At 40.0% G+C, this 24930-nt stretch overlaps 1 protein-coding gene across 1 annotated transcript in view; it reads left to right on the top strand.

Moving 5' to 3' along the window:
* Positions 1 to 24930, top strand: part of LOC117502538 (exostosin-1) — an 851279-nt gene that overhangs the window by 5522 nt on the left and 820827 nt on the right. The window contains exon 3 of the mRNA XM_034161580.1: positions 7431 to 8182. Within this exon, the coding sequence (XP_034017471.1) occupies positions 7431 to 8182 (752 nt within the window). The remainder of the gene's footprint in view (positions 1 to 7430; positions 8183 to 24930) is intronic.

Here is a 24930-nt window from a genome sequence, read left to right as displayed (position 1 = left end):
CCACCTCTGGCTTTTATAACAGCTTGCAGTCTCTGAGGCATGGACTTAATGAGTGACAAACAGTACTCTTCATCAATCTGGGTCCAACTTTCTCTGATTGCTGTTGCCAGATCAGCTTTGCAGGTTGGAGCCTTGTCATGGACCATTTTCTTCAACTTCCACCAAAGATTTTCAATTGGATTAAGATCCGGACTATTTGCAGGCCATGACATTGACCCTGTGTCTTTTTGCAAGGAATGTTTTCACAGTTTTTGCTCTATGGCAAGATGCATTATCATCTTGAAAAATGATTTCATCATCCCCAAACATCCTTTCAATTGATGGGATAAGAAAAGTGTCCAAAATATCAACGTAAACGTGCATTTATTGATGATGTAATGACAGCCATCTCCCCAGTGCCTTTACCAGACATGCAGCCCCATATCATCAATGACTGTGGAAATTTACATGTTCTCTTCAGGCAGTCATCTTTATAAATCTCATTGGAACGGTACCAAACAAAAGTTCCAGCATCATCACCTTGCCCAATGCAGATTTGAGATTCATCACTGAATATGACTTTCATCCAGTCATCCACAGTCCACGATTGCTTTTCCTTAGCCCACTGTAACCTTGTTTTTTTTTTCTGTTTAGGTGTTAATGATGGCTTTCGTTTAGCTTTTCTGTATGTAAATCCCATTTCCTTTAGGCGGTTTCTTACAGTTCGGTCACAGACGTTGACTCCAGTTTCCTCCCATTCGTTCCTCATTTGTTTTGTTGTGCATTTTCGATTTTTGAGACATATTGCTTTAAGTTTTCTGTCTTGACGCTTTGATGTCTTCCTTGGTCTACCAGTATGTTTGCCTTTAACAACCTTCCCATGTTGTTTCTATTTGGTCCAGAGTTTAGACACAGTTGACTGTGAACAACCAACATATTTTGCAACATTGCGTGATGATTTACCCTCTTAAGAGTTTGATAATCCTCTCCTTTGTTTCAATTGACATCTCTCATGTTGGAGCCAAGATTCATGTCAGTCCACTTGGTGCAACAGCTCTCCAAGGTGTGATCACTCCTTTTTAGATGCAGACTAACGAGCAGATCTGACTTGATGCAGGTGTTAGTTTTGGGGATGAAAATTTACAGGGTGATTCCATAATTTATTCCTCAGAATTGAGTGATTCCATATTTTTTTTCCCTCTGCTTGGTCTAAAAAAGTAACCGTTACTGACTGCCACAATTATTTTTCCTGATTTCTTATAGTGTTTCTTAAAGCCAGAAAGTTGCCATTTGAAATGACTTTAGTTTTGTGTCATGTCTGTGATCTGCTTTTTTTCTACAAAAATAAACAACTGAATGAACATCCTCCGAGGCCGGTGATTCCATAATTATTGCCGGGGGTTGTATATATACAAGAATATATGGCAGAAATCATTGTGTCAGATTCTAACAAACTGCTCATTCTGAAACAATTTCACATTAATTATTACATACTTTGATATTATGTTTTAAAAAAAACTTTAAAAAATAACTTAAAAATTGTTTTTCTTTGGGCAATTGCTTTGGCAGTGGAAACAATAGTAAAGTCTTGTGGCATTAATTCAGTTGAAAGTTGAAATAACTTTAACGACAATCAAGGATCGTTAAGTTGAGATAACTTAAAAAAAATCTATGCAAATGATTACATCAGTTTTTCTCGTTGAGACAGCAGTTCCTTTTTTAGAGTGCAGGCCATGGAGCTTTTTTCTATTGCGTCATTAGTTTTTCCTACCCGTACCTCGTTGCTTCACAACATTGACACAATGTAGTGGGTGTAGTAATCGTCAGTTCTTATTTTTACTTTACTTAAGAACATTACTTATTTACAATTGTGCTTACATGTGGACAGGGGCGTGCTGGGAACATTTTCAGCCCGGGAATTTCATATCCAACCGGCCCAAAAACCGCCAGCGCACAGCGATAATAAGAGTTCTGCTGTGGCATTTCAATCCAGCATTTACGTGCTGACTGACTGTGAAAATTGGGTGGCTTATAATAGAAAGTAAAAGCTAGTTAGTTAAAACAAGAACGATATTGTTAACTCACCATTTTTGGCCCTTTTTCAGCCAATTTTTCACTCCTGTGAGAAATTTTGGATGGCGGCGAGTTTCACCTTAATCGTGCGTCCTGCTTTGTGCAGTCTACATGGAGTGAATATCAATCCTGTTTGATATTTTGGTCGGCCGTCGTGACTCGTGAGGGTTCATCGCTGCTGAAGCAGCGTTACAAGCATCTATGTGCTGATTACGTCGAGCACTGTGCATGTGCAAACACCGGAAAAAGCAAACAGTGATCTCATGTAAAGTCTTGTGGGTTTTTTTATTGCGTTCTCTCGCAATAACCTAAAGTTATTAAAGTTGTAATGGAATGTCCCTAACTCAGACTTTGGAAAAGATAACGTTGCAAAAGAAGCAGTCTTAAGTTATTTTCTTGTGAATTTTCGTGATTGTAAGACATTTATAACACTTAATGTCTTCTCTTTAAGATACAGCAGCCCAAGTGTCTTGCTGTGTAGCCTAACAGTGGTGGTCATATATGTATGTATATATTAACACCCCCTCACAACGGCCCCAGGTTGGACCAGCCCACCAGGAAAACTCCTGATTCTCCCGATTACCCAGCACGCGGTAGCATGTGGAGCCTGAAAGTGTCTATTCAGTCTTTGTAGGGGAGAAAATAAAAAAAATTTAAAAAAGTAAAATAATTCAGGATATTGTTTGGGCCTCAAGGGATACACAGGTTGTAGCTTTTGTTTTTGGTGCAAGGAAGGCTAGACTGAATTTTGGAGGTGATCCGGATCCAGATTGGTAGATGATCATAGCTTTAGTAAATTGTAGATCTTATTCATGAAAGTAATGTAAATCTCACTTGATATTGCTGTTCTGAATAAATCCATTGAACATAATCAACTCTGTCATTTTGAAGTTGTTTTTTGTGTTGCTGATCACAGCAATACAAAAAACAATTCAGTCTCATGCCCGAAATGCACGCCCATGTGCGCATGCACACACACGTACACAAAGAAGAAATGTATCAAAACTTTTATAATGCTCATTTATTGCAATATAAGCTTTGAAAAATTGTTGATTTCATAGAAAAGTTGCATTTGCCCTCATTGGTCAATTTAACATTGTTATTAATTTATCTTTATTCAGTTGAGCAAAAAAGCAAGAATCAATAAATGGTATCCATGGCGATGTTGAATAAAAGGCCACAGCTTCAGACGTCCCTTCAGACGAGTCATTGCAGGTTCAGTCCGTATACTTAAAATTCGGCTGATCTTGATCTGATCCCACTTCACGCTTTTCAAGATCTTCTGCCAAACACTTTTTACTGTTAATGATCTGCTTTTTTTCTACAAAATTAAACAACTGAATGAACATCCTCTGAGGCCGGTGATTCCATAATTTTTGCCAGGGGTTGTAGAAGCTGTGATATTGAAAAGCTTTAATTTTATGTCGCCATTTTTACAAACCCACGATTGCCACCATGGTGGTTCTGGGAAAATGGAATGATCAGTTTTCTAATAGGCTTTTGCATAAACTTTCCAAAAATGTAAAGGTTTACTAATGTCCACAAAATTCCAAAGAAGCTGAATAACAAACATGACTAATTGCTAATTACACACTGAAGCTGGAGATCAAACTTCTGTCTCAGTCCTCCCAGCTGTAAATGGGTGTAGGACATTAGCTGGTGAAATACTGTAAAGCTGTCCAGGGGGAGTCGTAGACTGTCATCTGCTTCATGCTTTGGAATCCAGAGATCAGCTCCAGCAACAACAGACCCCAAGGCCAAGACAGGTTATAACTTTTCTAAAGCTTTTTTTAAAAATATCTCAATAACCTACAGTAAAATGTCACTGCATACAAATCTGAAAACACACTCCAGTTTGTGATGAACTCTTTATGTGGTCAGAATGTTTGTGCAATTTTTAATTTAAAGTTTTTTTTTTTTTTTTTTTTTTTTATCTGTGAAAGCAAAAATTGTCAACACACGTCAACACGCATTTTGGTTTGAATCCAAAAGCAGACAATGGGGCAGACAAACTGTGCGTGAGATCAGAGGAAAACAGCTGACAACATGAAAGCAGATCAGATCAGGCAAATGGTTTTGAAAAGATCAAGGCAGGCAAAAGTCAAAGAACAACAGATGACAACCACAGTAAGATAACTGAGTAAGACGGAGACGATCAGGTGGGGGATCGGCAAAAGATGGACTCACACTTACGTCTTTAAACACTGGATAGATAATTTGTGGATGTTGGATGATTGGTTGGTATACAGTGGCATGCAGATGGTTGGGCACTGTTGGGTCTTGACACATTTTAGGCCCGGTGTCACGTACCGAACGGTCCCCCTAAAAATCGGTCCCCCTGATGACGTGATTCACGGATTAAAACCTCATTTCTTCTTCAAACTGCCTCCAGTTGTCATCTATCTCAGCGACAGATATCTGAAGCTTTTGTACAACAATCATCTCCACATAAATTCAGCATTATTTCATCATAAAAGGCGGCGGAAGTGATCAGAGCACCGCGGCTAAACAAGCTGATAGCTGATGTGTTCAGTACGTGTCGGACATTTCAAAGCGTCACAGAATTTCGCCTCATTTCTGCTTAAAACTGACTTTAGAATGATTTTAGAGGTTTTACCTTTATCATCTGATGGTTAATAATCCCATTAATCCATTTGATTGCTTTGGGTGAAGAGACTCCATCTCAGACGTGATGCTGTGGTCCAAAATGATGCATGCACAGATGCAAAAGGCGGACTGATTTTTAGGGGTGGACCATTCAGTCTGCGAGACCAGTTTGCATATATTGTTGTTGTTTTTTTTTTTTTTCCTGGCAGAAAAGTGTTAAATACCCACAAATGCTTCAGCCAATTGAACTCGAGCACAGGAACACTACAGGACGTCAGGCGTTCAGGCCACCCTGATGAAGTCTGTTTCTGATTGTTTGGTCAGAGCCATTCACACCAGTGGCCTGCTGGAGGTCATTTTGTAGGACTCTGGCAGTGCTCATCCTGTTCCTCCTTGCAGAAAGTGAGTAGATACCGTTCCTTCTGATGGGTTAAGGACCTTCTACGGCCCTGTCCAGCTCTCCTAGAGTAACTGTTTGTCTCCTGGAACCTCCTTCATGCTCTTGAGACTGTGCTAGGAGACACAACAAACCTTTTGGCAATGGCATGTATTGATGTGCCATCCTGGAGGAGTTAGACTACCTGTGTAAATTCTGTAGTGTCCAGGTCCTGCACCATGCTACCAGTGGGGACACGGACCCTAACCAAATGCAAAACTATTGACTGACTCTGTTCAATAGTTGCAAGGATGAGGAGTGGAGTGCAGTCTGGCCCACTCTGGACGTTATGAAGGCGTGTCTGGTGGAATTTCAGTGTTAGAATGTTTGATTATCCCCCCCCCCCCCCCCCTTATATGTTTCGCAAAGCTGTTTGTCAGAGAAAATGCAATCACATGCTGTCAAGAGCTCAGAAAGTTAAGTTGGCTCTGGCATTGATGAGACACTGAACACACATTATTATGTATTTAAATAACAGATCTTAAAAAAAACCTACAGCACATGAATGCTGTAAACAATACAAATTTGTGATGCAAATTATTTGTTACAAATTCATTTTGAAGACAAAATATTTCAGTGCAGTGTGTGTGTGTATATATAATGTTAATGTCCCTGCTTCAACATAGTTGTTCAGGAGAACATTACATATTCACCCATCCATCCATTTGGGCATCTGCACAATAACTACAGAACAGCTTGTCAGACTCAAACCATTTCTTGGTGCCATGTTGGGGGAGACTAGGGGAATGTTCTTTTAAAAATAGCCGCCGCCCATTATCCAATATGGCTGCTACTGACACCAATTTGACTTTCTTCTTTGTGCTGTAACTAAAGAACACCTCATTGGAATAAAACCATTTCTTGGGGGTGAATTGGGGGAAGACAGAGGAAGGTTCCTTTTGAAATTGGGGGTCATCCACCATCTATTATGGCCACCACAGGCACCATGTGATTTTAGTATTTTGAATATTGAATAGCTTTTCAAATTGAAACCATTTCTGGGAGGTGTACTGGAGGAGGTAAGAGGATGTATCATTTTGAACATTTTTGAAAAAGGAAAATATTTCACTGTTCAAATACCATCTTTCACAATAGAAATGATTTCCAAACTTCATTATCACCTCTAATATAATACACAAGCTCAACATATGTCACACTCAGTGGTGGGCACAATTCTGCGAATCCACAAACTGCTAATTAGCAAAGCTAACTTTTTTGTTAGCAGATTAGCTTTTTAGGTAACTTTGAAAACCATCAGCGGTCCAGTTAGCGTCTGCTAAATTTGGTTCAGCTAACTTTCAGTTTGCTACCTTTTTTGATGGTAAAGCGAGTAAAGTTTCACAGTCAAGAACATTCGTAAACCCTAGCTCCCCCGTCGAGATGGGCTTCCGGTGGTCTGGCGACAGTGTTTTGCTTTAAAGACAGCGTGCAAATGCAAATATTTTCCTTTTTTAAAAATGAAAATAGTTATTGTTGTATTTTTATGTAAAGACAAAACATACGTGGGTTTTCTTCGGTGGGGAAGCTCAACACGACAGCCGACAGTGTGGCCGCGACAAGTTAGCAGCAACTTCCGCTAAATTTTTTATCGGCTCATTGGTTTAGTATTATAAAAGTTGCCAGTTAGCGGATTAATGGTTATCGAAGCTAACTTTTTGGTTAGCTGTACCCACCACTGGCCACACTTTGTGTTGCTCTTACTTTTTTTAAACTAAAGGAACAAATCAAAGAAACAAACTAAATGTGAATGTCAGAATAATACAGAATTTTTGTTGGATAATATTAATATCTAATGTAAACAGAACAGAGCAGCAGTTGAATTAAAATATGGAGAACTATCCTTTATTTATGCGGCAGGAAAAGACAATTCAAAAGGCATTAAAACTGAGCACCTTTGTGTTGATAGGAATTTTTTAAATTTATTAAAAGTATTTAATTAATTATTTAAAATTAATTTTTAAAATCTGCTGGCTGAAACCTGCTCATGCTTTGGCTAAAATGAAGTAACTAGTGTTGTTTTTTTTGTGTGTGTGTGTATATGACTAAAAATGTTATTGTTTTCTATTAATTTTACAGTTGTAAACCTGTTCTGTTGTATACACTGTAAAAAGTGTTGTTTGATCCACTTTTGTGTTTTACCTCTGTGTTTCTCCCTATCCGCCAGGTTGTTATTGTAAAAAAGAATCTTTTTTTTAAAATAACTTACCTGGTTAAATAAAGAAAAAAAAAAATGAATTGGTGGGTCAGGTTAATGATGTTGCAGATAAAATGAGAGTTACTGTATGAAGAATTGTTCTATAAAAACTCTGAGGCGGGTGTATTTCTGTATTTGCAGGAGGATAGTCCTCAGTTGCATCACCAGCACACCTCGCCCCGTGAACGTCGGGCGATCCGAGACAACCTCTACAAGAACAGGCGCTGCCGCATGGAAACCTGCTTTGACTTTGCTCGCTGCAAGCCAAACTTCAGGGTTTACATCTACCCACCACAGAGAGGAGATGAGGTCTCCGAGGCCTACCAGAAGATCCTCACCTCCATCAAGGAGTCTCGCTTCCACACCGCAGACCCCTCACAGGCCTGCCTGTTTGTTCTGGCAGTGGACACCCTAGACAGGGACCAGCTATCAGCCCAGTATGTCCAGAATGTGAGGTCCCGCATCCAGAGCCTGCCGATGTGGAATGACGGAAGGAACCACCTGATTTTCAACCTCTACTCCGGCACCTGGCCAGATTACACAGACGATCTGGGTTTTGAGGTGGGCCAAGCCATGCTGGCTAAGGCCAGTGCAGACGTGTCCAATTTCAGACCCAATTTTGATATTTCCATCCCCCTATTCTCCAAGGATCACCTCCTAAAGGGAGGAGGCAACGGCTATCAGACACTCAGTGACGTGCCACCTTCCAGGAAATACCTGCTTGTCTTCAAAGGGAAGCGATACCTAACTGGCATTGGTTCTGAGACGAGGAATGCTCTCTATCACATCCACAATGGGGAAGACATAATCCTACTGACCACATGTAAACACGGCAAGGACTGGGAGAGACACAAGGACGCTCGCTGTGACCAAGATAACGAAGAATACTCAAAGTAAGAGCAAAACTTTCTTCTCTATACCTGCTTTTTGCTACTTCTGGTGGCATTCAAAATGCAAGATGTTGGATTTAAGATCAACCAGCCCATTAGAAATCAGTCTGGGTTTGGCTGTATAGATCACCTGCTCAGTCATTGCTGGTTTCAGGAGGTGTTTCACCTTTGCAGTTTGACATGTGAGTTCAGTGGTTTTTGTAGCTGCATCGTTGGTTGTTAACTGCTTTGCTGTCCTGCAAAGTGAGCAGACAGCAAGTGTCTCAGCAGACATTTGCGCTGTGACAGTTCTCCCATTATCAGTTCCTATTTGCTGTCAGATATTTCAAAATGCAGCCTGTTTGTGCAGTCATTAGAGGTTCTCACCCATGTGTTTGCGTGCAGGGGTGTGCACGGTGCTGCTTTGTATCATCGCGTTTTTACTGAAAGGATGAGATTGTTTGGGTTTTGTGATGAAACTAATTTATTACAAATTCACCTCGGATGTTTTCCGTATGAGTCAATCCTCCAATGCAGCACTGATGTGATTCTTATAAGCATGATATTCTTACGTGTGTAGGATAACTTGGCACAGTTCAGTGGAAAGCGCCAGCATTAATGTTAAAATTATACAAATTGCTGTTTAATTCTCAACCCATCGCTTCATATTTACTCATCAGATTCCTATAGATTCCTATAAATATGAACAGCTACAGGAAACTAGGTATTATTTTTTTACATTTGCTGTATCTCTGCTTGAAATGAAATATTTTCATTCTATGTTATTAAAAAGTAACCCAATTAATATGCCAAATTATGATTTGGGATAACCAAAAAAACATAAATCAAAATTATGTACATTTTCTTTCATTTTTATAACCCCAAGTTATTTAAAATTGGGTTTCTGCTGATATTAAATCTTGGTCCAGTACATGTGTGGTGTAATGCATTTTCTACAGTGTGTTTTTATTGTAAAAGGGTCACAACAGTTAAACAGGAAGTGTCAGAGAGTTGTTGAAGACTTGCTTGTTAAGGGGTAGAAAAGAAAAATAAAACTTGTTAGGTTGCTACACACCTGTCGCTTGATTGCTCATGCCCGATAACACAACATGGTGTCAGAAGTGGGATCCGAACCTATGCCTCAACACAAGGGGCATGTGGTGTTATGCATTTTCTACAGTGTGTTTTATTGTGAAAGGTCACAATAGTTAAGCAGGAAGCACAATAAGGTTGGTGAAAACTTGCTTGTTAAGGGGTCGAAAAGAAAAATAAAACCATTTGGTTGCTACACACCTGTCGCTTGATTGCTCATGCCTGATAACACGACATGGTGTCAGAAGTGGGATCCAAACCTGTGCCTCAACACAAGGGGCATGTGGTGTTATGCATTTTCTACAGTGTGTAAGGTTGGTGAAGACTTGCCTGTTAAGGGGTCGAAAAGAAAAATAAAACCATTTGGTTGTTCCATACCTGTCGCTTGATTGCTCACGCTCAATAACACGACGCTTGTATTTCCAAGATAATGCACTTGTAAGCACGTTAAACTCAATCTAATGTGCATGCTCAACAATAAAACAACTCTGCAATAGATAAGAAAAACTTTCTGCAATCCAAGCTGCTTTTTAATGTTGATGCTGCTGTTTTTAATATGTTTTAGCAAAATAACAAAGTAAACAAATGGATTTTTTTAAAATATGGCTTTTATCAATTCATTTTGTGCAGCATTGCAATATTATTAGTTTGATTTGGCAACATGGATTCCTTGTCCATAAAAAATATTGCTTTCATATTTATAATGATGTTTTCAGGTTTCTTTGCTTCTGAAACACACATCATTATGATTTATGGCAGACTAGTGTTCATCTCTTAAACAATGTTCAGATTCCCCATATATACACTTACTAATCTATCAAATATTTGTACAAAAATACACCGTGAACCTGACTAACTAAGAAAATATGAGTAATTTATCTGATTTATTGCACATTGACTGCTGTGTCAGACGTTTGGCTCAGTGCGGTTCTGTCATTGGAGGTCACTGCTGCTTTTCTCCTCAGACAAAATGCAAACAAGTGCACATGTGCGTATGCTGCTGTACGTGCATGCACAGCATCTACTGTATGGAAAGAGTGACAGTCAGGCATCGACTGTCAGGACAGCCAAAGATCTGTCTGGTCAGCAGTCAAAAGAAAAGCGATCTGAGCTGAGAAGTTCACCTTTTGGAATTTGCAACAAGAGCTGATATTGGAAGGAAACCCGAGCAAGAAGGGTGCAATAGGAAATATATATATATATATATAATAAATATAAATTTTTGGGGGGCATTCACTAAAGCATCATCAGGTGGTTTATTTTACATTTCAGTATTGCTGACACAGTGGGAACAACCAGGATTCAGAATCATGTGCTCTTCAGAAAATGTCAACTTTATAGCAACAAGCAAATGCATCGTTACCCCGACTATAAGTTTAGGCAACGTTACACTCTGCAAAGCCTCATATCACTCAGCTCCACTGTGGACACTGTGTGGACGTCCGCCATACACAACATGTTTTACATAAAAGTGACACCCAGTGATAAATGTGTCTGTGTGTGAAACCATCTGGGTGCTTTTAATTCAGGTTTGCCCAAAACTGTTTGTCTTCGGATGGTAGGCAACTGTTACTCCTGTTTGTTGTTTTGTTCTGTGTAATTGTGTAGTTCATTGTTGGATTTTATTTTGTTGCTCACGATTGGTATTTCAATAAATGGTTGAATATCATAAAAAATGTGTTTTGTAAAATCACCCAATTCCTGAGCTCTTTTATTTATATATATATATATATATATATATATATATATATATATATATACACACACACACACACACAATACTTATGCTAAGCACTCTCATAAGTTTATTTTTGTACCATTTAAAACAAACTGGTAAGTTGCCTACTGCATTATGTATGGTGCAAAAATGGGTGACAAATGCAATCAATAAGCTCCATTGACCACAAAATGCTTAAGAGGTTCCTGGAGTAAATAAATCGTAGGCACATTATTCTGTCTTCTGTATTTGTCTGGTGATTATCAGCATCAGAAGTGGTGTCTGAAATGTACTCTCTAGGATTTAACAATGGCATTCACAATTTTGTTTCGGTTTGTTGTTGGTGACTGAGTGCAACTTGTTTTCTGGAGTAAATGTTTTCACTTCAGTCCTTTGAGACAGTTGATTTCAGTCAGTGTTCTCCACCAAAGTGTAACCAAAACCAATCATTTCTTATTATAAAAACTGAAGTGTTCAGGAGTGGGTCACTGAAAAATGTCATTGCACAGGTAGGGAGCAAATCAATGACCAATGGCCTTGAAATGTTTTCAAAGTGGGTATTCTTCTGATTCTGATCAGTTCTCATGCTCTTGCCCAGTTCAGTATTATATTTTATTCTGTCTTCTGTTTAGCTTGGTTCATAGTTGCCTGTTTCACTCCACGCCCTGCACCTGCCATTATGTCTTTATCCCTCTTGCATCTGTTTGTGTTGTCACATCATGCCACTTCACCAGCTCTCTGCACCAGCTCACGTGTCTTTTTCTATTACAACACTCCACTTTGTGCATTCCCTTCCTCACTATCTTGCCCTATCCATATGCTTTGTCCACCAGCCACGTCCCCTTTCTAGATCCTTATCCTCACATGCACCTTGTTAACACCTGCTTATTTAATCTTGTCCCAGCCGCCACACCTTTGCCAGTTTGTTGTCGCTTCTCGCACACATTCCAGCCTTTTGTACTCAGTCCTGTTTTCCCTTGCTGTGTACCTGAATCTTGCTCCGTATTTCTTGACCGCGCCTTTTGCCTCAGCTCTTATGTCAGTGTTTGCTCGTACTTCTGACCCCTGCCTGGATATGACCGCATCTTTGCCTTACCCTGTCTGTACCTCTGTTCCATTGCCTGACAACTTGTGTACCGAACCTCAGCCTGGAATAAACTCGACAACTGCTTTTACTCTAAAGCCTGGTCTGGGAGTTTGTATTGTGGGTCCACCCTCTCCAGGTGCTGGGCTCCCGCCCAGTCTGACAGTTATATATTGCCACTGGTATCAACAGATACTTATTACTGCATAATAGAAGTATAACCTGGAGGCTCACCTAATTTTTTTTTTTTTTTTTTTTTTTTTACTTAATACAAGCTTTTGGTAACAGTTCGACTTGGCTGTGATGGTTTCTGTAGTATCAATAACTAAAGTTAGCATGGAAATAAAGTGTTTCACTCTCATTGTGGCTGTGATGAACTTGGCTAAAATTATTTTCATTGAGTTTCCCTTAAAGCATTGAAGTGGAGAAGTTTTAGTTTTGGCTAATCCTATCAACGTTTTAAGATCCTTCATCCGTTTCCTTGTACAAATGCTAGTGGTAGTTTAGCTAACATTGGAGCCTTCCATACAATCAGACACGTTGCATTTATAGATTAACTTCATGCTGCATTTGGATTTTATTTTTGTGTAAAATTTTCTTACAGTGGCAAAATATAAAAAGAAGCACCTTTTTCCAAGATACTTGTCAGTGTTATTTTTTTGACCAATCAGGAAATGAATCCGGTTTAACGGTTCTCAGTTTGCTAAGTTCATTTGCTTTTTGAGGATGTACATTTGGTAATCTGTAGCTATTACTCCCTGATGTGCTACATCCTTATGATTGTATATTCATCATCTTATCATGTTGTTAAGTTTTAGTTGTAAATGTGAGTTTTTTTTATTTGTTTTTAAAATTCAATGATTTTGTTAGGTTCTTTTGTATGGTGAGTGATCTCAAAAAGAATTGGACAGGAAATGGACTTCAAAGTTTTAGATGTACTGACACAGAGAGTCATCTGCAGCACTGGGGTCTTTGACCAGATCTTTTGCTACATCTGGATCAAAGAGCCAAGATTTTCTCTCTACGCTAACTTTTGTCTTTCCAGACAGCCCCATGTGGGCAGTCCTTAGCCTGTCGTGAATCAGTGGCTGTGTGACTGCTTGCAAAGTAAAGTAGGCGGGTATTAGTGGGTGAAGTGCTCACGTTGCGTTCAAGGCTGAATGTAAAAATCTTATAGTGTTTGTGTATGTCAATGCCAAACAATAAATCAAAGTTTTCCATCATGCTGTCTAAATAGATGCAAATACTTTGATTTTATCAATTAGACAGCTATAAAAATTTCAGATGTTTTTTTTTATCAATTAGACAGCTCTTGAAGTCAGACGCAAATTGGATGACACCTTAGAGCTGATGCATGCCTTGCAGTTGAAGCTGAAGGTTTCGGAGGCCGGTGAATATTCTTAATTCATAATTGGGATTTGGCTGTTCAAGTGGAACTGTTAAAAAGTGTTTTTCACTGCTCAGCTGCAACACTATAGGCTATCTAGCCTCAAGGTCAATTGCCCACTATTTACCTCCAGAGGAATTTATTCAGGCCTTGGTGAGATTATTCGGCTCCATTCTTATCTCAACCCACAAAGACAATAACTGACTTACACATGGACTGAAGCATGCTCCAGTTTCTCTTTTTACCTCTCTTCTTGCCCCCCCCACGGCAGGCTCCCGTTCTTTCCAAGCTGGCAGGCGGCACGACTTCAGTTGCAGCGGCTGCCACACACTCACATCGCCTCAATTTGGAAAACGGACTGTTTCAAGTTTAGTGCACATAAACAATGTCAAATGTATATGTGTTGTCCTAATTCTGATGTGTGCCATTATTACGGTAAACAAGTAATTGTGGATTAATTGCTGTTTATATGTGGAATGTGAGTGCAGAAATCTCGTTGTTGTAATGACAATGATAATAAAAGCTATCTATCGATCGATCAGATGATTGTGCCAAATACAAGGACATTTTGTGCATCAGCTATTTTGAAAAGCAGTTAGGTTAAGATAAGATAAGATAGTTACAAGGACATTTTGGATGTGCGTCGGCCATTTTGTAATATGCATCATGGAACACTGTGACAGTTTGGTTTGATGTTTTTGAACTTGATATCATGATTGCACTTTTACCTCTGTTTTTTCCAGTGTTCAGCAGAAGTGAGTACTTTTTTAAAAGTCGATATTGATGTTGAGGAATGATGAACAATTATTTTAGAGATTAGATAGAACTTTATTGATCCCTTCTGGAGACGTTCTCGGGAAATTGAGATTCCAGTGGCATTGGTAAGAAGCACACAGGGTAAGAAGCACACAGTGTCAAAAGTGTATTAAAAATGTATTAAATTCCAACTTGCTGAAATGACTGACACATGCAGTATCTGAATTGGCTTATTATCTTAGCAACCTCAAGAAATGGCAACATGCCTTATTATTATTATCATTACACTGTCTGGAATTGAATAAGGAATTTAGGTTGGATATTACTTTTTAAAAGAAGTTGAAATGTTGCACGCCTGAGTTGACCTCCATCTTTCTCCTAATGAGTGCTGAGATAGGCTCCAGTTCCCATGACTCTTAACAGGATGAATTGGGTTCAGATAATGAATGATGTTGTGTTGTGTGGCGGCACGGAAAACAAAGCTGTTTGTATTGACGTCTTACTAAATGCTGCGCTATTATTAGTATAGCTGCTATATGACTGCATTTAATTCTTTGGGAACTGTTTTCTAGCGGCGCCTGTTTGCGTATGAATTTATTGATAAGCTTTGAATATTGTTTGCCCCAGTAGCTCCACAACATCATCATCCAGGTACAAATACTCACCTCGGACAAGGATTATCTTACAGGACAACAGATTTGATAGCGGCTTGAGTCTGCCAAGTGCCTGTTTAAAGACGAATCAAAGCTTGAGCTGGTTTAGGGTGACCTCTGGGAAAGCTCATGTCATCGACATGCAGTATGTATGTCACTGGTTCTGGAGACGTCTATGCCAACCAGACATCTAAGTTCTCCTTCAGCCTGAAGGCTTCCCCCCAACGCAGTTGTCCAACCAGGGATTTTTTTTTTTTTGGGTTGCTGCCACGAGAAACGGTGACAACTATCTGGTCACGACTGAAAGCAGCTGCCACAACAATGGCTCATTCCAATTCCATGCCCCTGACCTTCCTGGGAATGTAGGTCAAGTTTGTTTTTTGTAGAAAACCCTCACAATGTATTTAGGTCTTGCAGGTTGGTTCGGTTTGGATCAGTTGACAGTTCCACCCCTTTATTCACCCAAGTATCCAACGCACTAAGTATCTAAAAAAGCCACATGTCAACCTGCTGTCCCCTCATTGGTAAGAAACACCGGGTCCTTGTCTCAAGAATGTCTGTGGTTGGATTCAATCTCTGCTCAGGTCCTTTCTGTGTGGTGTGTTTGCACGTTCTCCCCATATTTGCATTAGTTTCCTTCCACCTTTGTAAAACCTACTCATTAGGATCATGCTCCTTTCTCTGCTCTGAATGAAGGTAACACCTCGATGTTTTGTCTGGAGTTAGTCCCTGGGTGCTGGACTGTGGTTGCCACTGCTCCGAGTGTTTGGATTCAGTGCAGAGGACAAATTTCACTGTGTGTGTCCATGTATGTAGAATGACAAACAAGGGCCTCCTTCTTTTTCTGTTGTGCACGAGCCTCAGTTGGTAAAGGTTTGGCTTTTGTCCCTTATTTTTAAATGTGGCACTCTTAAAGTTCTCTGTTAAGTCATCGCACCACGCACCCTTGGTCATTTATGGCAACCACTCATCTAGTCAGCCTCTGTCGACCGCACTATAGGTCTTCATTGTGTGATGGACCAACCCACATATCTTTGAGTCCCGAGATGTCGACACCACTTTTGGACAATGTTAACATGAGGCTACTTCTTTGCAAAGTTTTAAGTGGCATTTGTGAATGTAACTTTGTATTGTTTCAGAAAGGTTTCCCAAAGAAATTTTTTGCTCATGTGGTTATATCAGCTATTGATGAATGATGGTTCTTGATGCAGTGCCATTTGAGGGATCGGCAATCGTGGGTGTTCAATTCGGATTGCACCTTTTGATCTTTATCTACTAGAATTCCCCCAGATTCCCAAAGGTTTCCCAAAAGAATTTTTTGCTCATGTGGTTATGTCAGCTATTGATGAATGATGGTTCTTGATGCAGTGCCATTTGAGGGATCGGCAATCATGGGTGTTCAATTCGGCTTGCACCTTTGCTCTTTATCTACTAGAATTCCTCCAGATTCCTTGATAGTGGCATTTACCAGCTATGTGTTCTGGCTCCTGCACTCGGTATTTGGTTGGTGAACCCAATGGCTTTGGTCCTTTTGTTGAAGAGTGGATCTTTCTGGAATCAGCAGCACCTGTCTTACTGTATGGATGTGAGACTTTAACTAGATATCTAAGGTGATGACTGGATGTTTGTGGAACTGGGTCTCTTTGAAGGATCCTTCGGTACTGCTTGAGCTAATTTGTGTCATTGTTGCCTTTTAAGGGATAATCGGCTCCCACATTTTGCTCTGCTAATGGTGTAAGAAAATGAATTGTCAAAACTAACAAAATGTCTTGGCACTGAATAATCAAAATGTGCCTTAAAACTAGACAGAATTCTTATTTTAAGATTAACCTCTGTCTTAAAATAAGGAAAACAATCTTGTTCCTTTGCTTGGATGATTTCAGTTCCATTGCCTTTCCTTGTTACTGGTTAAATACAGCTTGATATTAGCTAAAAAAAAAAAAAAAAAAAACTCTTAAGAAAAAAATAAGACATCTTTTTCTTATGTAAAAAATACTTGACATTATTTTTCTATTTAGTCAAAAATTAAGTCAATTTTTTAAAACTTTCTTAGATATCAGTTTTTGCAGTGTGTTTTTAAAATTAATTTTAATAACCTCAAGACACCTTCACTGTACAGCCCACACTTTTGCAAACGATGGCCACACATGCTCCTAATTTCCATGTGTGCATGCTGATTATAATTGCACGAAGGAAACTGTCATTTTCTTTTATTTCCCAAGCTTTGGTTTGTAAATTTGAATTCTGTAAAACTGTATTTCTGCAAACGAAACTTTCACTTTATTTCGTGCAGGTTCTGTGGAAAGTTGACGAGCCCCCGAGTGCTGAGTGTAAAAGGTCAAGTTGTGAATTTTTGATTTTGCAACGAAGTGCTGTTTCCACTCAGTGTTTCTGACTTGACACATGCTCATAATAAATGGATGGAATCGCAGCTGTTCTCACATCTGTGAGTGTTTGGCAGCTGCACAATACAGTAAATATGACAGGAGAAAAGCTGCGACTGTGGTAATTTGCCTGCTGTGGCCACGCTGGCGGCGCACGTTGTAGCTGTGTACTTTACCAAATGTTTTGCATGTTTATCAGCAATCTTTTGATTTATCTATTGATTTTCACATAAATAAACAAACATTGAAAAGTCAATGTCTGTTATCTGTCTTGGTCCTGATCTCATTCACTTTCTGCCTTTCTCGCTTTACCTTCAACTTTTCTTGGCTCCATCTTTCACCATCAGCCTTCTTACCTGTTTGCATCTTCACCCCTCTCTCCATCCTCTCTTTCTTCCCCCTGAGCACAACTGTGGATTTACTGCAGTTTCTAGCTGCCAGTTTCTTGACAAAGTTACAAATTTATTGATTAAATGAAGAAATTCAATTAGAGCACATCGGCTGGCACTGATGGAGTGCTGATGGTGATCCTCCTTTGGCTCTGTTGTAATGACAACATGGATGATAGATTAATTTATTTATAATTATTATTTTTTTATTGTTCATGCTGTCAATTAAAAAAACAACAACAAAACCAAAACCAGCAGTAACTCAAGTAGCGGTGAATCACAGGTCCATTCACGGGCAACCCAAACTCACTCAGCCCAACTGTGGCTCAAACCACACTTTACTTTTCACTGAGGAGCAGCAACACAGCAGAGTCTTATTTTCTCAGGTGTGTGTGTCTGTGGACAAGATAAGTCAAAAAGGACTCGATAGATTTCCTTCAAACTTGGTGGGAATATTATTTGGCTAAATATCTAGAGGTGATTAGATTTTGGAGTAATTTGGTCTAAGATTGAAGAAAACATATTACAAACTGTTTTTCTTGTAGTTGCGGATCTCAACAAGCAAGAAGCTTACATGAATTATTTACGGTGTGTGTGTGTGTGTGTGTGTGTATGTGTGTGTGTGTATATATATATGTATATATATATATATATATATATATATATATATATATAATCAGCAAAATGCGCAGGGTTGGTGGCCAAGCACTTAGTGTGCTTGTTTACAGTGTGGAAGGTTGCTGGTTCAAACCCCACCCCTGCCCATTTTCTATGTAATGGGGAGTTGCATCAGGAAGGGCATCCAGTGTAAAACCTGTGCCATTTCAACATGCAAATCCTGAGTGAAAACTCGGGAGAAGCTGAATGTATTGATCAGCAAAATATTTGTGATTGATGAATGACTTTATAATGAAGTCATACATAAAAACATTATTACAGACATATGTAATTTGCTTTTACATTTATATCTTGGTGTGCAGAGTGGCAGGGTTTACATCAGCCCTGAACTGTTATTTAATTTGCATTCTCCTGTCTTCTACATCTCCTGCACAGTCTCCATGTCCACTCTCCAATCTTGCAGATGTCTGTGGTCAGCATTTCATTTTCTGAGGATTATCTGGGGCTACTTCACAGTGGCAGCAGACCAAGCAGCTCCTCCCACACTTCCCTCTCCTCAACCACGTCCTCTAACACTTCCAGTTACTGAATAGCCAGTCACGTTGTCAGGCTGCGGTTCATGCTGCATTCAAGAGAAATTAGTCATTTTATGTGCATAGTCTTTGGAATTGTCATGTGATTACTGAGTTTCCAACAGTAACGTGTCACATGACTGCATAATAGATGAATCTAAAGTGATTACATTAATACATTATTTTTTAATGCATTGCACCCAACACTAAATGTTGCTATTGGGTTAAAAATTTACATTTTTGAAATTCAGAACTCATCAGAATGGGGGCGCCATTAGCGCAGTTGGTAAAGTGAGCTGTCTTATGACTGAAGGTTCAAATTCAGCTCCCAACCAGTCAGATGTCATTGCCTATTCTGTGTATCACTCCAGTATGAGCCACAGTTGGCTCACACCAGTGAAAATATACCATTTTAATATTCATAGACTTTGCCATAAAGTGCGAAATTGAGCTCAGGTGGCTCCTGTTTCCACTGATCATCCTTGAGATGTTTCTACAGTTTAATTGGAGTCCACCTGGGGTAAAGTCAGTTGATTGGACATGATTTGGAAAGACACACACCTGTCTACATAAAAGGTCCCACAGTTGACAGAACATGGCAGAGCACAAACCAAGCATGAAGTCAAAGGAATTGTCTGTAGACCTCAGCGACAGGATTGTGTTGAGGCACAAATCTGGGGAAGGGTGCAGAAACATTTCTGCTGCTTGAAGGTCCCAACGAGCACAGTGGACTCCAACATCTGTAAATTGAAGATGCTTGGATCTTCCTAGAGCTGGCCACCCGTCTAAACTGAGCGATCAGGGAGAAGGGCCTTAGTCAGGGATGTGACCAAGAACCTGATGGTCACTCTGTCAGAGCTCCAGCATTCCTCTGTGGAGAAAGGACAACCATCTCTGCAGCAATCCACCAATCAGGCCTGTATGGTAGAGTGATCAGACGGAAGCCACACCTTAGTAAAAGACACATGGCAGCCCACCTGGAGTTTAACAAAAGGCACCTGAAGGACTCTCAGACCAGGAGAAACAAAAATCTCTGGTCTGATGAGACAAAGATTGAACTCTTTGGCATCATGTTTCCAGGAAACCAGGCACCATCCCTACAGTGAAGCATGGTGGTGGCAGCATCATGCTGTGGGGATGTTTTTCAGCAGCAGGAACTGGGAGACTAGTCAGGATTGAGGGGAAAAAATGAATCCAGCAATGTACAGAGACATCCTGGATGAAACCCTGCTCCAGAGCACTCTTGACCTCAGACAGGGTGACGGTTCATCTTTCAGCAGGACAGTGACCATCAGCACACAGCCAATATATCAAAGGAGTGGCTTCAGGACAACTCTGTGAATGTCCTTGAGTGGCCCAGCCAGAGCCCAGACCTGAATCTGACTGAACATCTCTGTAGACATCTGAAAATGTCTGTGCATCGATGCTCCCCATCCAACCTGATGGAGCTTGAGAGGTGCTGCAAAGAGGAATGGACCAAACTGTGCAAAGATAGGTGCACCAAGCTTGTGACATCGTATTTAAGTAGACTTGAGGCTGTAACTGCCAAAGGTGCATCAAGAAAGTATTGAGCAAAGGGTGTGGATATTTATGTGGATGTAATTTCTTAGTTTTTTTTTTAATAAATTTGCAAATATTAAAAAAAAACTTTTGATGTTGTTATTATGGGGTTTTGTGAGTAGACATTTGAGGGGAAAAAATGAATTAACTCCATTTTGGAATAAGGCTGTGACATAAAGTGTGGAAATACTGAAGTGCTGTGAATACTTTCTGGATGCACCGTATCATAGGAAGACAGTCTGAATTCTGGGTGTGTTGCTACAAAAACAATTATAACCCAATGAGATTTACATATGCATGTACAAACTACAGTTACACAGTGAACTAATTCCTAATCTGCCTGAAGCTCAAAGTGGATTTATATCTTTGCCAAGGAAGCAGCTTCCCATATTTGTTTCTTTTGCTTTGTTGGCACTAGTTGACAAACTACATTTCTAAATGTCTCATTAGTTAGACTAAAGTAGGAAAGCCTTTTTATTCCTCAGAACTACTGACAGACATCTTCGCTATTAAGACGTGAGCTGAAATCATCAATACACTGAAGGATTCTGCCAAGGCCGGTTGGTGGGTATAAAAGAAACTATTGATCAGGTTTGCCTTGACCACTGCAGCCAATCAGGAGATGGATTGAGGTTAATGGCCTTTCTTGAGCCATGAAGGCCAGTTGGCATTCAGAACGATGAGGCAGTGGTACTTCAGCTGAGTCTCTGTCATTCCTAATGGGGAAAAGGAGCTGAAGAATCAAAGGACGTGCAGACGCCGTAAAGCTCACAAATTAGAAACCTCGAGTCTGTAACCTTCATCACTTGTTGTATTTACTGAGTTTTATATCTGTTTTCACATTAAAAGTGAATGTTTCAATCCTGTATTTTTGCAATAGAATCAAACTTTTCTGCTTGAAATCCACTGCACATCATGTTGGACATGAACTTCCCATGCGCGTTTTTGTACCAACACATTGCAGCTTTTCAGCTGAATCTTTCCACATCATTTGCTTTTGTTAAAGGCTTTTATTCCACACTTTGCATTTTGTGTGACTTTGCAGTACGCATTCAGTTTAGACCTTTTTGTGTGTGGGCATTTTTTTTTCTTCTAATGGTTCATTTAGCTGATCTAACATCACCTGGCAGCACATCTAATTTTGAATATATAAATACATAAAACCACAAACTCAGCGTAATATTTTATTTTTATCATCCCTGTCCAATGAGTTGCAGAGCTCTGTGTGGGTTTATTTACAGCATTCAGACTGCAGTCTTCTGACTGCATTACTATAGCAACCAGTGTAGATTAGACTACAAATGAGGATTGCAATATGGACACACTGATCGGATCTGGTTACTTGCAATATGTAATGTGGCTAATCAGTAAGTGAGATCAGATATGGAATAAATCAGATTTGACCTGTCAATTTGAAAAAAACCTATAAAGCCAGATGAACAGATAACACAAATTAAACTTTGGGACTGACCTGAGCCTGGGTTTTAGCCTTCTGGTTAGAGAGTCCGCCTCCCATGTTGGAGATCATGAGTTCACGACCGAAGTGGAGCGAGCGAGAGGAGGCAAAAACACAATGCAGAGCTAGCCACCACATGTGCTGCCATCTAGTGGAAGTATTGCTGTATGAATTGATCAGCTAACAAGAAATTGACTTGTGTAAGGTACATATTGAATGGGTCGCCTTAATCAATCAATCAATCAATCAATTTTTTTATATAGCGCCAAATCACAACAAACAGTTGCCCCAAGGCGCTTTATATTGTAAGGCAAGGCCATACAATAATTATGTAAAACCCCAACGGTCAAAACGACCCCCTGTGAGCAAGCACTTGGCTACAGTGGGAAGGAAAAACTCCCTTTTAACAGGAAGAAACCTCCAGCAGAACCAGGCTCAGGGAGGGGCAGTCTTCTGCTGGGACTGGTTGGGGCTGAGGGAGAGAACCAGGAAAAAGACATGCTGTGGAGGGGAGCAGAGATCAATCACTAATGATTAAATGCAGAGTGGTGCATACAGAGCAAAAAGAGAAAGAAACACTCAGTGCATCATGGGAACCCCCCAGCAGTCTACGTCTATAGCAGCATAACTAAGGGATGGAACAGGGTCACCTGATCCAGCCCTAACTATAAGCTTTAGCAAAAAGGAAAGTTTTAAGCCTAATCTTAAAAGTAGAGAGGGTGTCTGTCTCCCTGATCTTAATTGGGAGCTGGTTCCATTCTACTCTTACAAACCCTAGGAACTACAAGTAAGCCTGCAGTCTGAGAGCGAAGCGCTCTATTGGGGTGATATGGTACTACGAGGTCCCTAAGATAAGATGGGACCTGATTATTCAAAACCTTATAAGTAAGAAGAAGAATTTTAAATTCTATTCTAGAATTAACAGGAAGCCAATGAAGAGAGGCCAATATGGGTGAGATATGCTCTCTCCTTCTAGTCCCCGTCAGTACTCTAGCTGCAGCATTTTGAATTAACTGAAGGCTTTTTAGGGAACTTTTAGGACAACCTGATAATAATGAATTACAGTAGTCCAGCCTAGAGGAAATAAATGCATGAATTAGTTTTTCAGCATCACTCTGAGACAACACCTTTCTGATTTTAGAGATATTGCGTAAATGCAAAAAAGCAGTCCTACATATTTGTTTAATATGCGCTTTGAATGACATATCCTGATCAAAAATGACTCCAAGATTTCTCACAGTATTACTAGAGGTCAGGGTAATGCCATCCAGAGTAAGGATCTGGTTAGACACCATGTTTCTAAGATTTGTGGGGCCAAGTACAATAACTTCAGTTTTATCTGAGTTTAAAAGCAGGAAATTAGAGGTCATCCATGTCTTTATGTCTGTAAGACAATCCTGCAGTTTAGCTAATTGGTGTGTGTCCTCTGGCTTCATGGATAGATAAAGCTGGGTATCATCTGCGTAACAATGAAAATTTAAGCAATACCGTCTAATAATACTGCCTAAGGGAAGCATATATAAAGTGAATAAAATTGGTCCTAGCACAGAACCTTGTGGAACTCCATAATTAACTTTAGTCTGTGAAGAAGATTCCCCATTTACATGAACAAATTGTAATCTATTAGACAAATATGATTCAAACCACCGCAGCGCAGTGCCTTTAATACCTATGGCATGCTCTAATCTCTGTAATAAAATTTTATGGTCAACAGTATCAAAGCAGCACTGAGGTCTAACAGAACAAGCACAGAGATGAGTCCACTGTCCGAGGCCATAAGAAGATCATTTGTAACCTTCACTAATGCTGTTTCTGTACTATGATGAATTCTAAAACCTGACTGAAACTCTTCAAATAGACCATTCCTCTGCAGATGATCAGTTAGCTGTTTTACAACTACCCTTTCAAGAATTTTTGAGAGAAAAGGAAGGTTGGAGATTGGCCTATAATTAGCTAAGATAGCTGGGTCAAGTGATGGCTTTTTAAGTAGTGGTTTAATTACTGCCACCTTAAAAGCCTGTGGTACATAGCCAACTAACAAAGATAGATGGATCATATCCAAGATCGAAGCATTAAACAATGGTAGGGCTTCCTTGAGCAGCCTGGTAGGAATGGGGTCTAATAAACATGTTGATGGTTTGGATGAAGTAACTAATGAAAATAACTCAGACAGAACAATCGGAGAGAAAGTCTAACCAAATACCGGCATCACTGAAAGCAGCCAAAGATAACGATACGTCTTTGGGATGGTTATGAGTAATTTTTTCTCTAATAGTTAAAATTTTGTTAGCAAAGAAAGTCATGAAGTCATTACTAGTTAAAGTTAATGGAATACTCAGCTCAATAGAGCTCTGACTCTTTGTCAGCCTGGCTACAGTGCTGAAAAGAAACCTGGGGTTGTTCTTATTTTCTTCAATTAGTGATGAGTAGAAAGATGTCCTAGCTTTACGGAGGGCTTTTTTATAGAGCAACAGACTCTTTTTCCAGGCTAAGTGAAGATCTTCTAAATTAGTGAGACGCCATTTCCTCTCCAACTTACGGGTTATCTGCTTTAAGCTACGAGTTTGTGAGTTATACCACGGAGTCAGACACTTTGTTGTGAAAGTGTAGGAACACAGACCCACAACAGGGGGCGCAATGAACGGACAATGGAGAAGGTAAATAACAAGGTTTACTATTGTGAAACGAGCACAATAAATACAACAATCACAATTTGGGGTCGAATCCGCTGGTGTCGTGTGGGCAGGCTCGAAGGTAGGAGACGTCCGTCTCAGTCGAACCGGAACCACCCAGATCTCCTCTGCCACCGAACCCTGGAAATACTGGAACCGCCAAGTCCCGAATTCCCAGGTGGCCACTGCCTCCGCTCGTCGGATCCGGTACTGCTGGCGGGAGAGAGCAACAACACACAGGTGTGGATGCGACCGCACCCAGTAACGGAGAGGGGAGAAGCCGCCTCCACCTCTTGTCAAAGTACAGCAGGAAGGTGAGTACTTATCCAAGCAATGAAGCTATCAGTAGTCAACAGTCCTGAAAAGGTTTAACAAGTTTAGCTGGTTGTTCAGAATATAAATGCAGAGAATATTACCTCAGTCTTAGGCGAT

Source organism: Thalassophryne amazonica, chromosome 21 (genome assembly GCF_902500255.1).
Source record: "Thalassophryne amazonica chromosome 21, fThaAma1.1, whole genome shotgun sequence".
Lineage (NCBI taxonomy): Eukaryota > Metazoa > Chordata > Actinopteri > Batrachoidiformes > Batrachoididae > Thalassophryne > Thalassophryne amazonica.
This window is presented reverse-complemented; position numbering and strand designations above follow the sequence as displayed.